Below are 12,571 nucleotides of genomic sequence, written 5' to 3' on the forward strand. Positions count from 1 at the left end.
TCTCCTGGGAACTAACTTAAAAAAAAAAAAAAAAAGGCAAGCCAACCCAGGAGAAGAGCCTAAATGCTTCTCAAAATGTCTATTACAAATGAAGTATAGCCTAAATAGAGCTATTAGCGGTCACAGCAGCAAGCAACCAGCACACAAAAAAATGCACAAGAATAAGCAGAAGCAACGACACCTACCAGAGTAAATCCCTACTCTAAAATAAAAAGAGCGGTCACAATCTGCTATGTCAACAATCCTGGGGTAAGAGTATGGCTATGCCTATACTTAACCCGCTGCTGCAGCTGTGCCGCTGTACCACTTCAGTGTAGCCACTCACTACAGAGATGGGAGGGGCTCTCCCGCTGCTGTAATTAATCCTCATCCCTTAAAGGGAGATAGCTAGACTGATAGAACAATTCTTCTGTCAACCTAACCGTGTCTACACTGGAGGATAGATTGGCTTAACTACCTCGCTCAGGGGTGTGGATTTTTCACAACCCTGAGCGAAGGAGCTGGGTCAACTTACCATTTTAGTATAAACCTGCACTAAGACTCAACGGGACAGTCTCTCTGCTGGTATAAATTGCCACAGCTCCATTGCAAAAGCAAGAGCCCAAATAGACACTGAATGCTATGTCTACATTTAAAAGCTACAGTGGTACAACTGCAGTGATACAGCTGTGCTGCTGTAGCACTTCAGTGAAGACACTTAGTACAGCGATGAGAGGGGTTCTCCTGTTGCTGTAGGTAATCCACCTCCCCCAGAGGCAGCAGCTAGGCTGACAGAAGAATTCTTCATTGACCTCTTGTTGTCTACACCAAGGGGTACGTTGGCTTAACTACGTCTCTCAAGAGTGAGGATTTTTCACATTCCTGAGACATAACTATGCTGATGTAACTTTTCATTGTGGACCAGCCCTTACACTGAGCCTGTACTGTGTCTGTTTGGGTTCCTTGTTATTTATGGTCTGTCATGTTCCATTAGACTACACTCTTATCTCAGAATTAATACAATGGTACATTGTGAGTGGTGGGCAGGGATTAACTCTGGTGTCCTCCTGCCAAAATTATTAGAAACACTTAAGTTTTATTGACTTTTCCTTTTTTGATATTACAATAAAACAAATTAATTTAACCATAGGACCCTGGGTTCAAGTTGTTACTTTAAATGATCGGACACAGGCTCACAAATGCAGATCAGGAAGAAATGATTTTTTCTCCCGAACCCTCTCTCTTATCGCCCATTTTGTTTCCTTCTCCTATTTTTTTTCCATGGTATTCCTTATTTCTGCACCTTTCTCTCACCCATGGCCTTATGCATAAGGCAATCACCTCTCTTCTTTCAAACCTCTTCTTCCAAGAGTCAAACCTAAGTTAACTAAGAAAGAAACGCACTGATCATAAAACTATATTTAAAATCCATAATAACTTATACAACAGGACCATGCTCTGGGTTTATTTGTCTATCCACTTAGATCACATGGTCCTTGTAGCAGGGACTACCTCCTCTTCTGTGTTTTGAACAAACAAATAAGAATACTACAAATAAATTCAGATCTTATGCTGAGATTATCCTGAACTCACCCTCTAATGATAGAGAGTCTCCAAACACAGGGTACTCATGCAGTCTGTGGCCAAATTCTGCCTTCAGATGTACATTGATGGATTTCCTCTGAAGGCAGAAGGTGATCCTATCACTATTTAGGGTTTTAAGGAGAATATTTCAATCTCAGTTCTGAATTGTGTTGCTTATTATTTCAATTAACCACTTGGTGGCACTGACATACAATATCTGAATTTATATATAGGCAAGTAACTACATTACTTGTTACAAGCAAAGAATATTTGATATGTATTAAGCCTAATTTTTATTACATTGTCAGCTTTGATTTATGCAAGCAGACAGACTTTACACATGAATGATGTGGAACTGAGCATAAATTGAAAATCAGGTCACAGAAGTCTCAAATTGGGCACCCAGAACTGAGGACTACACTCCAATCATCTTAGTCAAACTGAAAGAGAAAGTTACTCACTCTGCTCACTAAAATGTAATTCTTCAAAATGTGTCTCCCTATGGGTGCTCCATTTCAGGTGTGTGCACATGACTCATGAACCTCTGGTTGGAGCTTGTCATTAGCAATGTCTGTTCAGCCCACGCATGCACTATCGATATCCTTGTGCCCTGCACTGAGGATCTATCAAGCTGCTCAAATGAACCACCCTCAGCTCCCTCTCCACCGCTGAGTCTCAGAAGGAAACTCTGAAGCAGAGGGAAAGGAGGCGGGTAATGGAGCACCCATAGGGACACACATTTCAAACAATTACAAAGACTGCACAGGGTGAGTAACCTCTTTCTTATTCAAGTAATGATTTTGAGTACTCCACTTCAGATGACTCCTGAGCAGTATCCCACATAAAGAGGAGGGAACTTTGGAATCAAGTCCAGAACTGCATTGCAAACTGCCAAAATCAGATCTAGAGGCGCTCACTAGAATATAGTGTCTGGAGACTTATGTGCCAATGACCATGTATCAGCTCTGCAGACCTCAGATCCTGGAACATTCTCAAGTAGTGCTATAGATGTAAACTGACTTTGTAGAGTGAGCCAACACACCAGAGGGAGGTGGAATGCTCACACCACCGTAACAAGCAATAATACATTCAGAAGTTCATTTTGATAGTCTTTGGGTAGGAACCACAGAACCTTTAGATCTGCAAATGCAACTAACAGTCTAAGAGATTTCCTAAATGATTTAGTCCCACATATGTAGAAGGCTAACAACCTTCCTGACATCTAGAGTATGGAAAGCAGTCTCCAGCTTGGAATTATGTGGTTTTGGAAAGAAAACTGGTAGGTAAATTATCTGAATCAGATAAACTCAGAAGATACCTTAGGAAGGAACTTGGGGTGTGGCTGTAAGGAAACCTTGTCCTTGTAGAATATTGTATAAGAGGGGCCTGCCATTAAGGCCCCAATTTCTCTGACTCTTCGGCTGATGTAGTAGCCATGAAGAAGGCTGTCTTCACAGACAAATTCTCTGAGGAGAAGGTTGCCACTGGTTCAAAGGAAGGTTTCATGAGATTTTTTTTAAGAACTAAATTAAGGTCCCAAACAGGGGAGGGGACTTTCACCTGTGAAAAAAACATTTTCACAAACCTTAGAGTTGTAGGGTGAGCAAACAGCAAGAACCCCTCAACTGTGGTATGCAAAATTTTTAAGAACCTTAAGAGAACTGACAGTCCCATTTTCATTAGTTGCAGCACGTATTCCAGAATAACTGGAAGTGAGGCAGATTTGGAAACAACTCCCTGCAGTTTGCATCAGTGACTAAATCATCTCCACTTTTGAAGGTCAATATTTCTGGTAGAATTTTTCCTACTATTTAGTAATATATGTTGTACCTCTATAGAACAGGATGACTCTAATCCTATGAACCATCAAGGAGCCAAGCCTTAAAGTGAAAAATTCTCAGATTGGGATGCAGCAGTCGACTGGTGTCCTGGGAGAGGAGCTGAGGAGTGATCAGAAGACTGACTGCTGGACAAAGAGCTAGGTGAAACTGAAAGAAACCATGCCTGCTTCAACCACATTGGCGCTATTAGGATAACTCTGGACTTGTCCTGCTGATTTTGTTCATTCCGAGGATCAGAGGCTTCGGGGAAAACATGTAAAACAGTTTCTTCATCCAAGAAAGGCATTCCCCAGGGAATTGTGACCTAAACGCCCCACTCTCTCTTGAACAGAATAGATGGCATTTTGTATGAGAGGCAGAAAATGAAAGCAGGCATTTCTGATCACTCTAAGCTTCAACCGATTGAAATGGATGGTGGTTTCTTGGGGTGCCCTTCTGCACTGTACCTTGAGCACATCAAGGTGAGCTCCCACCCATTCTAAAAGAGATGCATCCATGGTTACGGCTATCGCTAGCTGAAGGAAGGGAACTCCTGAACCTACATCGCGATGAACTTTCCACCAGCCTAGGGAGTGTCTCATGTGCTGAGGCACTGATGCCTGTTTGTGCAAGTTGTCTCTTTTTGGTGAGTACACTGACCTGAGCCATCCCTGGAAACAATGGAGTCATAATCTCACATTTTCTGTTACAAAAGTGCAAACTACCATGTGACCTAGAAATCAAAGACTGTTTCTGATGAAGTCTGAGGGCTTCCTTGCATAGTTATGATAAGGTCTGATAGTCTCATGAACCTGTCCATGGGAAGGAAGACCTTGAATGCCAAGGAATCCAGGGATGCCCCTATAAATTGTATGTTCTATATGGGAGTCAGTGTCAATTTCCCCCCATTCAACTGAAGACCCAAGTCCAAGAACAGAGAACATGCTGTCCACATGGCAAACACCACCTCTTGGCACAACCAACCCTTGAACAGTCTCTCAACAAGGTACAGGAATACCATGACTGCCTGAGGATGCAAGTAGGCAGCCACTACCAACAGAACTTTTGAAAACACAATTGGAGCCAAGGAAAGTCCAGATGAGAATACCCAGTACTGAAAGTGATCTCAGCCTGTGACAAAACACAGGAATCTTCTGTGGAATGGGTGTATTTTATGTGGAAGTATGTGTCTTGAAGGTCGAGGGCTGAAAACCAATCTCCTGAATTTAGAGACAGAATAATAGCTGTCAGTCACCATCCTGAACTTTTGAGATCTCAAAAATTTGTTTAAGAGTCTTAGATCTAAGATTGGTCTCCACCCTCAGTTTTTCTTTGGCACAAGGAAGTACCTTGAGTAGAAGTCCTTTCCTTTGTGCTGAGTGGGAACCAGCTCTATTACTCCAATACAAAGAAGGGTGTTTATTTCCTGTCTTAGTAAGAACTTATTAGAGGGGTCTCTGAAGAGGGACAGGGCAGGCAAATGAGGGAGGGAGGTAAAATGGATGATGTAGCCCAGTGATATTTCCAGCACACATTTGTCCTGAGGTGATATGCTCCCATATTTGTCAGGAATGGGAAAGTCAGTCTCCAGTGGGAGAAGGCGGGCAAACCATTGCAGCTGACAAACTGAAGAGATGAGAGGGCTCAATCCCTTAACCATCCTGTCAAAACTGGTGCTTCAAAGATGAAGCATGCTGCAAACTTGTGTCAGGTAGATTAGAGAATTTATTTCTCCAGAACCTGTGTGTCTTTCTAGGAGGTTCTATTGGACTCTGAAACCCAGACCATTGCACCAGGTGGGATCTTTGGGCTGTTTGTAATCTACTGTTTGTTCACAGGAGTGTAGTGGCCCTGGAATCTTAAACAGTATGCAACAATTCATCAGTATTCTCTGCAAACAACTTCAGTCCATCAAATGGGAAATCCTCTACCGTATTCCAGATGTCTCTGGGGAAACCAGACAACTGGAGCCAGGATGCCCCCATGCATTACCATTACTGCTGCATCCAAAGCCACCTGGAGAGATGGTCTGGCCAGTAACCATCCCTCAGCTATATCAGCCTGAAATGGTTCCTTTTGGTATGGAGTGAGGTTTTGAATTAAAGAACCACATTTTTGCATAATTTGTAAAGTTGTATTTGGCCATCAGCACCTGGTAATTTGTGATGTAGAAATGTAGGGTTGCAGATGAATACGATTTTCTTCCCAGAAGGTCCAGGTGCTTCTGGTCTCTGTCATAGGATGGTGTCATTGAATCAACTACTGGAGAGTTGGGTGGAGGGTGGGAAAATAGGAACTCAGAGGCATGGTGAGAACATACTACTTGTTACTGGCTCTCTTACACATAGGTGTTACTGTGGCCAGTGTGCGCCAAAAGCATTGCACAGGTTCCAGCACAGCCTTACTGATAGGAAGGGCAACTATGGATGGTGTTGCAGAGTGAAGAACATCCAATAGCTTGTGTTGAGATTCGACCTCCTCAATAGGTATCTGCAGGGAGTCTGCACATGTTTAAATGAGGTCTTGACACTGCCAAAAAATCATCAGCCATCGATGGAGGTGGAGGCATCAACGCCTCATCAAGTGATGAGGAGACAAGATGGTAGTCTGAAGTTTGCCCGCCTCCTCCCACTGGAGGAGCTCCTTTGTTTGCCCTAGCCTCCTGATCCTCAAACATTTCCTCCTGTTGAGTGGTGTGCTGGGGAGTGGAACCTTGATTCCTATCTTCTTGATGAGAGAGGGTTGGAGAACTGCTGGCGATCAGCTTCCCAGGGATTCCAATATAAGCATGGAGGACTATATGGGGGAGGGGGTGACATCCAACATTGTTCTCACCAAAAGCCATGAGGTCCCTGGACATGAGGTCCCACACTGCTGTCCTGGGCAACACAGTATGGGGAGGAGGCGAGCAGCCCTCAGTGGTGAAAGAACAAGTTAAGGACTATTTAGAAAAGCTCGACATGCACAAGTCCATGGATCCAGATCTAATGCGACCGAGGGTGCTGAGGGAATTGGCTGGTGTGATTGCAGAGCCACTGGCCATTATCTTTGAAAACTCGTGGCGATCGGGGGGAGGTCCCAGATGATTGAAACAAGGCAAATATAATGCCATTCTTTAGAAAAGGGAAGGAGGAGAACCTGGAGAACTACAGCCTCACCTCATTCCCTGGAAAAATCATGGAGCAAGTCCTCAATGAAACCATTTTAAAGCACTTCGAGGAGAGGAAAGTGATCAGGAACAATCAACATGGATTCACCACAGGCAAGTCATGCCTGACCAACCCAATTCCCTTCTCTGATGAGATAACTGGCTCTGTGGATATGGGATAGCAGTGGACGGGATATATCTTGACTGTAGCAAAGCTTTTGATACTGTCTCCCACAGTATTCTTGCCAGCAAGTATGGATTGGATGAATGGACTATAAAGTGGATAGAAAGTTGGCTAGATTGTCGGGCTCAATGGCTAGTGATCAACGGCTTGATGTCTAGTTGGCAGCCAGCATCAAGCAGAGTGCCCCAGGGGTCGGTTTTCTTCAACATCTTTATTAATGATCTGGATGATGGCTAGAATCTAGATTTCACCCTCAGCAAGTTCGCAGATGACACTAAGCTGGGGGAAGAGGTAGATATGCTGAGGGTAGGGACAAGGTCCAGAGTGACCTAGACAAATTGGAGAATTGGGCCAAAAGAAATCTGAGAGGTTCAACAAGGACAAGTGCCGAGTCCTGCACTTAGGACAAAAGAATCCCATGCACCGGTACAGGCTGGGGACCTACTGGCTAAGCAGCAGTTCTGCAGAAAAGGACCTGGGGATTAACAGTGGATGAGAAGCTGTGCCCCCTTGTTACCAGGAAGGCTAACGGCATATTGGGCTGCATTAGTAGGAGCACTGACAGCAGATCGAAGGAAGTGATTATTTCCCTCTATTCGGCACTGGTGAGGCCACATCTGGAGTATTGCATCCAGTTTTGGTCCCTCCCACTATGGAAGGGATGTGGACAAACTGAAGAGAGTCCAGCGAGGGCAACGAAAGTGATCAGGGGGGTGAGGCACATGACTTATGAAGAGAGGCTGAGGGAACTGAGTTTGTTTAGTCTGAAGAAGAGAAGAGTGAGAAGGGATTTGACAGCAGCTCTCAACTACCTGAAGGAGGTTTCCAAAGAGGATGGAGCTTGCCTGTTCAGTGGTGGCAGATGACAGAACAAGGAGCAATGGTCTCAAGTTGCAATGGGGGAGGTTTAGGTTGGATATTAGGAAAAACTATTTCACTAGGAGGGTGGTGAAGCACTGGAATGGGTTACCTAGGGAGGTGGTGGAATCTCCATCCTTAGAGGTTTTTAAGGCCCGGCTTGACAAAGCCCTGGCTGGGATGATTTAGTGGGTGTTGGTCCTCCTTTGAGCAGGGGGTTGGACTAGATGACCTCCTGAAGTCTCTTCCAACCCTAATCTTCTATGATTCTCTCTGTCTCTCTTCAAGAAAGGGAGTTCCTGTAGGGGTATGCAGGAGAGGCCTGAACAGAGATAGATGATAATGAAAAGGGAGGTGAGTTAGACATTACTGAAGATGTATAATGGTCTGGAGACCAAACGGTTCTTCATACCAAGAGACCATCCGTACTTAGAAGCAATGGAGACTCCGTCTCAGCAATCACGATGGATCCTTCAGGTACCTAAAGTCTTGCAGTACCAAGCAGAGTTGTGCTACCAAGTCGAGCTGCAGCACTAAGTGAGGTTGTGGTTCTTGTGGTCTGACTCTGAAGTGGAGCAAAGGCATTAACAGTTGCAGCTTGGCTCCTCTATGCCCTGGATTTGAAGGCTAAACAGAAATTATATTTCTGTGGGATAAGACTCACCTTGGCAGTGAATGCACTTAGCATGTCCATCACTGACTGGGCTACCCTCTCTACCCATAATGCAGTATTTAAACCTGCTGAACTAGGCATGCCACTCTCAGGGAGGATCTACTGGGAGGAAATAAAATCTTCCAAATAATCAGTAACTAACTAACTACTACTAACGAAAAACTAAAATATACCAAGCTAGACTGCAGCCAGCAAATAGCCAAAACACGCACAATGCAGATATGCTAAAACCTGTCTCAGGCAGAGATGGCTGAAAAGGAACCGAGGACACTTCACCTGTGCAGTCTGATATAGCCCTGGTGAGAATCATGAGAACATCAGCAGCAAATGTGCGGGCTGAACGGACACTGCTAGTGAAAATCTCCGATCAAAGGTGTGTGCGACACTACTCTAAGAATAATAATGCCTTACTCTATGAGCAGTTCTATTGCCATCAGAATTGAGACATGAATTAAGTTTCTATTTGATGCAAGTAACAATCAGAATCTGGGACTGAAGCACCTAAAATTAGAGAAAATTATTTGAAAAATGAAGTCAAGATGTCCTTAAAAGCCACAGGAAAAAGTATAACTAGGGAAGAAAAGAGAGATGCAGCAATGTTGTAAGAAATACCAACTAAAATGTTCCTAACGAGAAATTAGACGGGGAAACTAAGGCAGTTCCTTCCTTTTATACTAAAGGAATATGGTATGGGCAAAGGGGGCAAAATGATAGGATTACATCTCCTTAACCAACAGGGAACTCTTTGTCCAAACGCAGGGAGACAGGGCGAGAAAGAAAATGCTGACCTTGCATGAAGACATTGCAACACAGCTAACTATTATATGTGCAAATGTCTCTTGTAATAAACACAGGATTTCTGACCACTTTGTAAAAAGTAGTTTTACTAGACACAAAAAGAGCAGCTTGACTTAATACATTTCCTCCTTTGGAAGGGAGACAAATATCCTAAAATTTGCAATAACGCTAGCAAGTAACTACACAAATACTGCAACCATACTTTCCCCAATACGGTTGCATATTCAGTAGGCTTAAAGAAGGTAAAACAAAGGAGTGGCCAATAAAGTAATTCTTTAGACATTAAAAATCAGAAAAAAGTATCTAGTGAAGTGAGTGAATGGCTGGACAGTTGCATTGCTTAAAGAGATAAGCAATATACAATCAGATTAGTTGACATAGTACTTAGAAAACATGGATTCCTTTATTTTGACATTTGACGAATGAAGAAACTTTTGCTTAACAGTATCTGGATGGAAAAGACTAATTTAACATAAAATGTGGAAGCAAAACCATGTCTGACACAAGAACAATAACTAAATTAAGGTTTTCTCAGTCTCAAGTCTAATATTTTATGAAGAGCGTATCTTAAGAATACAGTTCAGTAAATGACAATGAGGCAAGTGAATACATGCAAGGTTTGCAACAAACTATGGGCTACTTATAGGATATATATACAATTTTCATTTACAGAAAGTATAGGGAATGGGAAATACTATTTCTGACCTACATGAATGGCTGGAGAATACCCGCAGGAACAGCAAGTTTCATGCAGAATACAGCATTAGGGACAAACAAGAAAAATTTCAATCTTCTTTGCATCCAAACATGGAAGGCAGTGAACAGGAAATTATTTTCATATTAATACTGATTCGGTATTCTTTATTTAAGAGAAGGTGGAAATATAATTTTGTTTTACAGAGTACACCAGCATAAGATTGATATTTTGATACATATAGTCACAAGTGTAAGGTTAAAACTCATACACAATGAAGTCAGAGCAAATCTATTACTATTTATTGAAGATTTATCCTTCAAAAATGGTGGTCACTGTTAAACACAATCCCTCTCCTCCCAACTTAAACTAAATACTGTTTTCACCATATTATCCCATTTCTCTTAGAAGGAGATATATCCACAATATTACAAAGGGAAATCTTTCTGAATAAAAGGCAGGACTTTTTAACTAAGAAAGCAAATATTTGTGAGGATATACGTTTTCATGTTGGATGTGAATGCCTTGATCATAAAGAGAATAAGGTTTTGCTTTGGCTGTTATTTCTCCTTATTTCAAAATGAAAACAATCCCCTCTGGATAAATGTAGAAATCTTTATTTGCACTCAGGTCAGACAATATGCATGCTGTGCTAGGAGACAGATACAAAAACATCCCTGGAGAAAGTGAGTTGTTTCAATTCATCTCCTAAAACTCCACAACTATCAAACAGGAAGTATGGATATTTTTATCACTTAAAATATATAAACTGAACTGAATATGTACTTTTATAAAGATCATTCCCTTTAATTATTTGGATGTTACAAAAAACCTAAACAAACCAACTACCAATCAATCATTTTATCTTCTCTTTTTGGGACATTAAACTGAAGTCAAATCTGATTTTACAATTTACAAAGACCCCAAATGCCACTGAAATACATGATCTAACCCTTTATTAATGTCATTCAGGATACCATACAACCTCAATTAGCCAAAATTCTCAGAGGCACATTGGAAACAGTTGAACAAACAGGATTTTGGACAAGAAAGGAAACCAGGCTGTAACCTTGGAAATGTTGTGCTTTAAGTCCCCAGCACTGCATCGCAATCAAGAGGGATTGTAGGCCAGCTTGGTAGACTAATGGCCAGTTTGGTAAAGTGGTATCAAGCTTTACAAAGGATTGGACTATGGGTCCCAAGCCCTAAAATGCAGTAAGTGAAGATCCAGATGATTTCTCTATATGCAATAGAGCCTACAGGACACTACTGAGGAATTTATAATAATGGAGTTTGTGTTAAGTAGAAAACAATTGAATGTGGTTACTCCACATATACTCAAATATTCTGAAGAACATGATGGTAAGTGAAATATTATATGCCTGATTCTGGGCCGCAACTGAGCTATGTTTTATCTCAGGAACAGTGGGGGTCAGAGGGGTGAGTAGAGGCGGCTTTGAGGCACCTTTTTAGCTTCCTTCTCCATCAATACTGAAGGTAGCTAGCTGCTGGTTCTTTGTGTAAAGCAAAGCAGTCTCAAGACTGCTTTACTTCATGCTGGCTACCCAGGGCCATCCCTCCTTTCCCTGAAGGCAGTCCTGGCAGCTAGGGATTGTTGGGACAAAGACAAGTATATACTGCCACAAGACGCCTCCACACAGATCCAAATAGCACAAAGCAGCCAGAGTGCAATCTAGCTATGGGCCATATATCTCCTTATTCAGTTAGGATAGCTCATTTTGCACATTTATGTCATGTTTTTATCAAGACACAAAATATTTGATATTTATTTGGTACAAGTCCCCACAACTACATACATCAAGAAGCTTATTTATTCCTAGCTCACTGACCTGATGAGGCACAAGCCCAAGAGAGGTAGGTGGTTCATTCATTCTGTCATCACTGCTGCTAGCAACAGCATAACCACTGGCAAAAATCAAAGAAAGAAAATTAGAACGAAAGACTAAGCCTAAGGCTGGTGGAAAATCTTCTGAAATGTCTGACAGAAAATGACACACATATTCACAAAATATTTTTGTTAAAAACCAAAAAACATTCCAGTTTTAAACTTGAAAACCTGCAGAAAACTGTTGACCAGAAGAGAAAAATTCATTTTTGTTAAAATTTTTCATGGAGGAAAAAAACATAATTTCCTTCCCAGCTCTAAGACATTTCCTTCCATAACCAGCTTACGCTTTAGAGCCTTGATCTTGCAAGGGAACCCACTTGGAAGGTCCCTTTCATACTCACCACAGGCCTGCAAGGATCCCTTTCCAGCATCAGGGCCTCAAAGACATATCGCTTACTCAGACCTAAATCATAATTTCCTTTATTTTTCTTTTCATATATTTTAAGGTTAGATGTGACTATTATGATTAGCTAGCCGGACTTCCTGCATAACACAGGCCAAAGAATTTCACCCAGTGATTTCTGCTTTGAGCCCAATAACTTTTGGGTTAAGCTAAAAAGATCACAATTTTTTTGGCTTACAATGAAGCCCCTGATTGGCTTCATAGCAAATAGTTACGATAGGTCCTCATTACAAAGAAATATGCAGCTGGAACACTAAGTTTATTAGCAACCATTTTTTTCCTCCTGCAAATGTTATATTTTCAATACTTCTTTTAAAGATAACGCACAAAAGCAATAGGCAAGGCAAATGTCCTCTCTTCAAACAAGAAATTAGCAAATTTTTCTAACCAAAAACCTAACTGTATTATTGTAACAATGAAGTCTGCATTGCATGATATACCTATATATGTTTATTAATATTCAGAACTTACAAGACTCCATTAAGTCTACTTAATGTGTAATAAAAAATACCAGAGAGAAC

General features: G+C 41.8%; 1 protein-coding gene across 14 annotated transcripts in view; it reads right to left on the reverse strand.

Annotated features, from left to right (window-relative positions):
- The window catches only part of ATG7 (autophagy related 7), a 267,326-nt gene that overhangs the window by 204,129 nt on the left and 50,626 nt on the right, over window positions 1–12,571 (reverse strand). For all 14 annotated transcript variants that reach the window (XM_043519113.1, XM_043519104.1, XM_038408830.2 and 11 more), the window contains one exon: window positions 11,589–11,664. In XM_043519113.1, the coding sequence (XP_043375048.1) occupies window positions 11,589–11,664 (76 nt within the window). The remainder of the gene's footprint in view (window positions 1–11,588; window positions 11,665–12,571) is intronic.

This window comes from Dermochelys coriacea, chromosome 7 (assembly GCF_009764565.3).
Source record: "Dermochelys coriacea isolate rDerCor1 chromosome 7, rDerCor1.pri.v4, whole genome shotgun sequence".
Classification (NCBI taxonomy): Eukaryota; Metazoa; Chordata; order Testudines; family Dermochelyidae; genus Dermochelys; species Dermochelys coriacea.